This window comes from Hevea brasiliensis, chromosome 8 (genome assembly GCF_030052815.1).
Source record: "Hevea brasiliensis isolate MT/VB/25A 57/8 chromosome 8, ASM3005281v1, whole genome shotgun sequence".
In the NCBI taxonomy this organism is placed as follows: Eukaryota; Viridiplantae; Streptophyta; class Magnoliopsida; order Malpighiales; family Euphorbiaceae; genus Hevea; species Hevea brasiliensis.
The window spans coordinates 90,227,829-90,236,649 of NC_079500.1; the positions used below are offsets into that span (position 1 = coordinate 90,227,829).

Consider the following 8,821-nt stretch of genomic DNA (forward strand, 5'->3'; position numbering starts at 1 on the left):
TTCTTTTTTTTTTAAGACTTTTCCAAACACACTGTAAACTGTAAAATTCAATTCAATTTCATAAAATTTTATGTACTACAAGCATTTAAGAACAGGAGGATTAAAGGGCAAGGGAATTCAGGATCTTGATCACCCTTATTTAGGAATTCTAATGAAAGAAGTGCATTTCTTTTAGCAGCATTTAAGGATATTATATCTTTTGCATTGTTCATGGAATCCTCCAGGGCTTCAATTAATGCCTGCTGAGCTAATTTCTGAATTAGAAACCAAACAGACAAGCAGAGCACTTTGTAATTTCATTTTCAAGCCACATGAAAAGTATACGAGATTCCAATTTGCAATGAGAATTAGGTCAACAAATATGCCATTCTTATACAATTCACCACATTGATTCTCTCAAATACTGATACTTGGCTGCTGAAATTCCTACTCTTTCAAAATTTTGTTTCCTGCTAAATCTTCAAGCGTTAAATTCAGTGTATCCACAGAACCTTTTTTCACTTCCTCCCCACGAGCAGCCAGGAAGTCCTCAATGCTTCCTGGTTCTCCAAACCACCCAAGGCGATCGGCAATCAGATGTAAGTTATTACAGCCACTACAACGTGCCACCACCACACCTTTCTCATATGATTCGCGACAAACTGTCTTCACTGATCTTGTCTCGCATACCTTACAGGTAAATATCATTGCAAGATCATGCCTTGGTGATGTTTTCAAGTTTGATATAGTGGAGTACTCAACAGCAGAATTATCGCTACCGTTTGTTTGGGAAGGAGCAGTTGCTGAGTCATGACTGGGCTTGAGACAACCAGTTTCATCGTTTTCTGAATCCTCATTAAGCTGACTAGCTGGATTTGTTTGCGTCTGAAACCTTCTATAAAAATAATCTCTAGTGAATATTGATCTTTCAGAAGGAAGAAGTTGCCAGGCTGGTTCTGCCACCAAGAATTTTATTTATCAAAACAAATGTCTAAAACACACAGTAAGAGCACTGGTATTTCAAATCAAATATTCAAATTTTTCCAGTGTAAGAGTTACAAATACCATAAAGGTCTAAAATTAGAAGCACTCAAGTCACTTGTATGCATGCACAGAGAGAGGGAGAGAGGATTGAGTACATTAAACAAGTAAAAGGTGCATTTCTATAATTCTTTTTTGCTATTGCTGTCCAAGGATCTTTGAAAACCAGCATCTACCAAATCCATACATATGCAGTCCCAGTATCCCACAAACACCTAATACCTCAATTGAGTGAATGGTGCTAGTCTTTTATGAAACACTCATATTTGTTATTAAGTGTTCAAACATCAGTGCCAACATCATGATGTAGTTTCAAAGTTTCATAGTCAAGGGTGATTAATACGTATTAATATTACTAAATTTAAGGAAGTTTGAAGTTTCAATACTTGTGCAGTTTTCAATGGAGAGGTTCTTCCCACAATCGAATAAAAGCAATGAGGGTGTGTGTTGGTCAAACAATCAGCATAGAGCTAAATATCAACATACCAGCATTCTGCCCATATGACAACTCAAAATTTTAACACCATCACTTTAAAACTTCACCAAATTTAAATTTGAACTTTCTTTTTCTAAATTTAAAGACTCCAAACTTAATCATGTCTTTAATAAATGGACAAACATCAGCAACACTATGGAATAAAAGCTTGTTTGACAAAAACTTCAAATCAACCCTAATGTGACAAATCATAAATAGAGGCCAGAGCAGATGAGTAAACATGGAACTTATTTAAACCACAAAGTGGCAGAAATAAAATGTAGAATACAAATAATTTTCTTATTGCAGAAGCATAGCTGACCACAAACAGATAGGTACTCAAGCTGAATTGGGTTGATTACATGATAAACTGAGTTAAGCTTGTCGACACCATATTTTGGCCGATCCCCGAAATCAATAGACTTTGAAATCGATCCCCAGCACCAAGTCTCCTTACCAGTCAATTACATTTCCGATCTCTCTTCATAGGGATCAAACCAACGCCAGGTCTCCATACCGATCTCTCAAAACAATTATCAAGTCTTCTGGCCAGTCAATCACATTTCCGATCTCTCGTCAAACGAAATCAAACATTAGGTCTTCGTGCCATCCAGTCTTATTTCCGATCTCTCTTTTATAAATATTGTGAATAATTGTTTAATAAAGTTAAGGTTTTAATCCGGCTTAATGTTGCTTCCGATCTTAAGTGTTCAAATCAGGTTTCCAATTTTAATAATCTTAAGTTCCGTTCGGTGTTTGTCCTCGGCAGATCTCATGCTTACAATATTTCTCCGACCTCTTATACTTAGATTAATAATCACTTTTAAGTTTGATGTTCTAATTGGTTCGGACAGTCGGGCGCTTGTACAATTTAGATACTTTTCGATCACATCCAGTTATTGAACGAAAGAGAGAATTTCATTTCATTTCAAAATAAAATACAAGTCATTCGGCTGGAGGATCACCCCCAGCCTGTTCTACATTTCGCTCACCCTCTCTATCTCCCTCAGTTTCTTCCTCGCTCTCCTCTTCGTCTTGGGGAGCCAGGTCCACCATCCAGGAAAAGTCCTCCTCGGGATAACGCTTCTTGAGCTCGGCCAAAAGGTCCCCGTGAGTGTTCACATAAGCACCGGCCTCCCTCGTCACTGCCTCTTCTTCTTTTGCTCTAAGTTCTTCAGTGAGGCGAGCGACATCAGCAGCTCGGAGCGCCCGAGGTTCTTCAAGAGCATGAGCCTATTCAGCCAATTTATCCTCATAAAATTTCATCCGCCCCTCAATGTCAGCTATATATTCCCGGGCGGATGAAAGTTGAGCTCAGGCGGAAGCCACTTCCTGACCCACCTTTTGGATCTCCTGCTTCAAATGATGAGCCTTTTCCCTGATGATATGCTGGTTCACTAAGCTTTCCACGCTCAAGCTCATTGTCTGGGTCAGGAGATCGTCGATGTTGCCCTGGGTCAGCTGATTCCGATCCTCCTGGAGGCAGATGGAAGCTCCTAGATCTTTCCCAAGCCCGGATTCTCCCGTACAGATCGATTCTTCTCCAGGGAGTGAATCAGAACTTGAGCACCGTGGGAAAGGGTCCTCGAAGTAGGTTGGGAAGGACCCCCTTCCGCACTCGAAGCAACTGGTGGAGGTGGTGGCGGCTCTTCTTGTCGAGGAGGAGACCGAACCACTTCTACTTCAGGGATCAGCGGTCTCGAGGGTCAAGACGAGCCTCCCTGCATCTCCCCTGGATCGCGCCTTGGCGTCTGTGAGGCCTTAGCACGCTTCATCTCCCGCACTTTCCTAGAGACCTCTCTCTTCCGCTTCCGGCTCTCTTTGAAAGCCTCGCCACTCGCCATACCTGCACAAAGAAAAAGTCAGTGAGTTCGCTAAGGCCCAGAGATCAGAGATATAAAAATCGAGGCCGAGGTCGAGAGTCAAGCCAGCGTTCTTCGCGGTAACGGCCGCATCATCCAATGATGCAGTTCGGCCATCACCGCATCTAAACAGGAAAACTTCTGATTGGTCGCCTGATCCTTTAGCTCCATTACCATTGCGCCCTCTTCCCTACTCAAGGCGATGTAATTCGAGAGTGATGGGCCCAGATGTAGCCAGTTACGTGGGAAACCCTCAAAACCGTTCAGAATCTTGCTCCTCAGAATAAAGAAGCGATTCTTCCAATTCTTCAGCGAGAGGGCAGATCGGTAAAGAGCCCACAATGCGGTTTCGCCTGAAGGAACCAGTACTCGTCGTCCTTTCGACGAGTTAGCCTATGTAGCTCGGCGAACACCTTCGCTGTAGGACTGAGTCCCTTAGCTCGGCAGAGGCCTCTGAAGGCTACCAGGATCCGCCATGAGTTCGGATGTACTTGGGCTATACATACTTGGTGGAATTTCAGAACGTCCTTGAAGAAGTCATCAAGAGGAAACCGCAGCCCGACTTTTAATTGCTCTTCGTATATCATGATCATATCATTTTCTTCGAAGAAATAATCACCTCGGAGATCGCCATGGCATCTGATAAGCTCGTATGAGTTGGTCCGAAGATTGTATTCTTGGCTAATCGTCTGCAGATCGATTTCTTGAAGGATTGACGGCAGCTCATCCACGGGAAGGCTCTCTCTCCCTGAGGAATGCGTTCGTCTTGAGGGTGCCGCTTGACCACGGGCTGAAACGGAGGTTGTAGGAGGTTCAGATCGCCCGCTTGGTCCAACCACTTCAACCTCATCTGACGACCACGAGACATGAACGGAAGGGGGGCTCGTCGCTCTCTGACCCTCGGCGCCGCTCATTTTCAAAGAAAAGAGAAAATTTAACTAAAAGAAAGATCAAAACCCTTACCGGAGTGTGATCGGTGTCGGAAGAACTTGAAAAAATGAGAGAATTTTGGAATCGCTCGCGAGATGCTGAAAATGACATAAGGGAGCAACTGGCTGACCCATCCCCTATTTATACCCGTCTGAGCATTTAATGCTCACAGTGCCCCAAGTGGCGCATCGGTTAGCGGGATTCGCCAGTTTTTCTGACACGTCTCAAGAATATTCCAGAAACTCCATAAGTAAATAAGGGGAGATCGACTAGTTAAAGATTGACGAATTAAGATAAATGTTCAGAATTACAGATCGGCTAAGGGCTATTCAGTTAGGAATCGGATCGGATAAACACATTAGAGATCGGAAAATAACCAATGCAATAATAGTAAAATGATAATTGACAAAATAAAATCTCATTTCCAAAAGGTCAGATTACATCATTTGGGCGATCTCAAGAGATCGGATTACATTAAAGGTCAGATTCCATCATTTGGGCGATCTCAAGAGATCGGATTACATTAAAGGTCAGATTCCATCATTTGGGCAATCTCTAGAGATCAGCGGTACATCCTACCTAGTAAAGACCTATGTCAAAGCCTAGTCTTGCGGCTGAATCAAAAAACATGTTTGATCAGGAAACCAGCCATCGACATCGGATAGATGTACAGCTCAGATGGGGTGACTATGACTCTCATGAGGATAGGAGAGGTCATCGTCAATGTTATCGCTCGAAACCGAACCGCTGTTGGGACACCCGATGTGGTGAGGAGCCAAGTGAACTTCGAAGGGCAGTCACCAATGATAAGAGGGAAATTAGCAGTCTTCTAGCCCGAAATCGGTTCACCGATTATATCGGTCGACCGACTCGAGATGGCCACGATCGATATTCTCGATCTAGATCGGTAAATTAGTCCGATTCTCTCACTGTCATCAGAGATAGCCATCGTGATTTTCTGGTCACCGGGGTCATAAATTTTCAGTCGATGAACAAAGTGAACAGTCGGAAAAAGATCAAAAGCAGCTGCCATAGCCGTGATTGTTGCCGGAGAGGCTAGAACAGGAAAAGTGAGAAGCGGAAAGAGGAGAAAATGAAATGCGAAAAGGATGTCCCGTTGAAGATATATATATAGAGAAGGTCTGAGCATTTATTGCTAGCGGAAAACGAAGTGGATGCCTCTGTAACCGAAAGAATAAATGTTTGACTGAACCAATCCAGATAGAAGAGAAGATTCTGGAATGGGAGATATCGGGAGAGGGGCCCGGCATGAGAGATCGGAAGAGGATCGTATTAGAAAGATCGAAAGGGATGGGAGATCGGAAAGCAAAGAGAAAATAAGACAACTTCTAATAACTGTCGTCATAATCAGAGCCGAGGTAGTTAAAGCGTTGCAGACGAGATCAAATCTCCACCGCATGCCTCATTTACAGAATCGCCCACATTACTGACAGGTTGCCAGAACGTGTCATGACAGTCCTGTACATCTCGATCTCCATCGTTGATCTTATTTGCAAGGACAAGTCCGGAGCCCTTGGATCAAAGAGAAGACGACAAGACCGGCGCTTTTTTTTCCCAACCCTCGGATCTCCCTTGACAAGAAGATTTTGAGCCGTTGGATTAGAAAAGAGAAAGGACAGATATTCTGAATAAGATCGCGACCGTCCATTTTGATTCTCTTCAATTCTCAAGCATCAGATCGTGTCTTTTAAAATCCAAACCTTCCATCTCCCTCAAAGGAAATCCTGACCCTTCATCGAGAGCCCCCGGTCCCTATAAATACCTGCATGAAAATTTTAAAAAAAAGGAGGAAGAACAAAAGAAAAAAGGTGGTGATTATAGTGGAAAGGCTCTAAAAATTGATTCAGTTTTGCTACTTTGCTATTTTTAAGCTTTCAAAATAGAAAAAACTTCAGAAACCAGTTTTCTAAAGTATTTTCTTTAAAGGAGTGTTGGACACTGAAACTCTTTATTTTCAGTTTGTTCATTGCTCTACAATACCCTCTCTTAGTTTCAGTTCTGTTTTCATCATCTTTATATCCACTCTTATTTTCCAAGCTCAATCTCATTCAAGCCCGGTTATTGTCATTTCGGTTCGACTGCATTTTAACTTGGTACTCTTCATTACAAGGCAAGCATTAGTCCCCAGACTATTAGCACGCAGCTCTACTATATTTGTGACTCCATAGTTAGTTCAATAGATTCAACTCCCTACAGTTGAGTGTTTAGACCGTTGCTTTACCAAGTACTCGTTTTCTTTATATTTATTTTCTTTGTTTTCATGCTCGTAATTTTCGTCAAGTTTATGTTATGTTAAAAACCCCACGAAGGTGGTTATCCTCTTGAGTTTACTTTTTGTTCATCCGTTCATGTCATTTACTTATTTTTTTAGCCTTTATTACCTTCAAATGTAGGTGTTTTGGTCCCGAGTAACGTATAGGTAGTTTGGTAAAATGTTGGTAGCTGTATCTTAACACGAAAGTTTCTTCAAAATAATAAAAGTTTGGATAATAAATCAGAAGAAAATTATGAAGTCGAACCACTAGACTAGCTCAGGAGATAACTTGGTATAGTGGGGGATCGAGGTAAGATCGGATCCCCGACTAGTAAACGGAAGAGATCGGATATTGCCTGTCAAAAGGTATTGGTAAGGCAATCACATAGGAGATCGGAAAGAAATTTAGTCTGTATCCCCTACATAGGTATAAGGTAATAACGGATTAAGAGAAGCCTTGTTCGGGCTCTCAGCATCTTCGGATGTCAGAACCCTTAGTCTCAGGTCTTTACGACATACAATCGCAATTAAATCTCAAGAGGTCGGGGGAGAGTTCTTACCCGATCCTCATTTAAACGAAAAAGAGATCGGAGGAGAGTTCTTATCCGATTCTCAAATATTTTAATAAATATTAAATGAGATCGGAGGAGAGTTCTTATCCGATTCTCAATCAAAATTTTAATAAATATTAAAAGAGATCGGAGGAGAGTTCTTATCCGAGTCTCAATCAAAATTTTTCAATATTTAAAGAGATCGGAGGAGAGTTCTTATCCGGTTCTCAATCAAAATTTTAATAAACGCTTAAAAAGATCGGAGGAGAGTTCTTATCCGATTCTCAAATCAAAATTTTAATAAATATGCGAAGATCGGAGAAGAGTTCTTATCCGAGATTCCCCACTCAAACTTTAAGCAAATTATTCCCAGAGATCGGAATGGGCTTTTACCCGGGTTCCCTCAAATTCAAACTAAAATAACACAATACGCAAAGTGATCCTCTAAACCAAAACCGCTACGCAACATCAACTCACTAAGGGTCGTCTCATGTACTTATGTATTTGGGTAACCCGAACTAGTGAAAAATCAAATTTTCCCTTACCTAAGGGATTAACATCATCATCCTAACCCCCCTAACTATCGATTTTAATTTGCAAAGAGCATAATGTTAAATCTGTTTGCCGTTATAGAGGGACGATGCGGGGTGCCTAACACCTTCTCCGCCCGTATATGGACCCTGAATCTAGAATCTCTGTTTTCGAAGTGGTTTCATTTTAACTTATTTTCACAAATGGTTTTCTTTAATTTCCCGCAAAATTGAAGTGGCGACTCCTCACTCTTTCCCACTTCGGTGAGTGTTCGTCGAGGCGACCGCAAAATACATTGCGACAGAGCTCAAAGAAATCTCAATATGATGGACCCTAAAATCTGTGTTAACCTCGGGGTAACCAAAGCCCAATAACAAGCAAACTTAGCCTAGGTCAAAATGAACTTCAGAGCAGCACACACCAAACCAAGAATGCTACCTCCATATCAAAAGAGCTTCATAGAATTCAAAATCTGGTCATTTCCAAGATGATGGATAGTCTAAATTGGTAAAATACTCTAGGGAACTCATAAAAGAAATAGCTAGATACAACTAGCAGAAACCTGTTCTCTTTCATAGCTTGACAGTGTATAATTCTTGCATATGCATTACAAATTCACGTTTTCCAATTCAACCATCATATCCTGCTATATAAAATGTCAAAAACTACCAAGTTGGAGAGACATCCTAAAAGTTGAAAATTTTGAATTTGAAGAAAATCATAAAAAAGCTGAAAATTCGAGCAGCCAAACGCAGCATAACTACATATTCTAATTTTCCTACGTTATAGCCCCACAAATTCAAGGCTGAGGAAAATCACTCAATTTGCTAGAGTTTTATCAATTTATTTGAATCGCTAAAAGACACATATTCGCTTCTTCACTATAAAACTTCAAAAAGATTAAAGAATCTACAAAATTATGAACTAACCTCAAAGCTTATCAAAAACAAACACAACGACATAAGCATAGCGAGAGAGAGAGAGAGAGAGAGAAAGAGAGCTAACCTCTATTAATGGGAAAGATGCAGGGATGATTGCGATTATGTACAAAGAAAGAGACCACTCGCCTCATCTGCAAGATGTTTCTAGCAGCCGCCATGAAGGGTTGCTGTCCGAGATTGCGAGTCCCTGGCTCTGGTACCGGTTCCTGTAAAGCATATTAGCACAGTGGAACTTG

At 41.3% G+C, this 8,821-nt stretch overlaps 1 protein-coding gene across 1 annotated transcript; it reads right to left on the bottom strand.

Annotated features, from left to right (window-relative positions):
* Window positions 1–312: 312 nt before the first annotated feature.
* Window positions 313–8,821, bottom strand: LOC110648906 (uncharacterized). The gene is made up of 2 exons (XM_058151609.1): window positions 8,650–8,821; window positions 313–935 (listed from the first exon to the last, which is right to left on the bottom strand). The coding sequence occupies exons 1-2, from the start codon at window positions 8,741–8,743 to the stop codon at window positions 427–429; spliced, it is 603 nt and encodes a 200-aa protein (XP_058007592.1). The 5' UTR covers window positions 8,744–8,821; the 3' UTR covers window positions 313–426.

What these genes read in the sequence shown, in the direction of transcription:
- LOC110648906 (XM_058151609.1), bottom strand. Translation starts at nt 8,743, where the DNA reads ATGGCGGCTGCTAGAAACATCTTGCAGATGAGGCGAGTGGTCTCTTTC. An exon ending in CATCTTTCCCATTAATAGAG is followed by an intron (nt 936 to 8,649) that starts GTTAGCTCTCTT and finishes TCTTGGTGGCAG; the next exon opens with AACCAGCCTGGCAACTTCTT.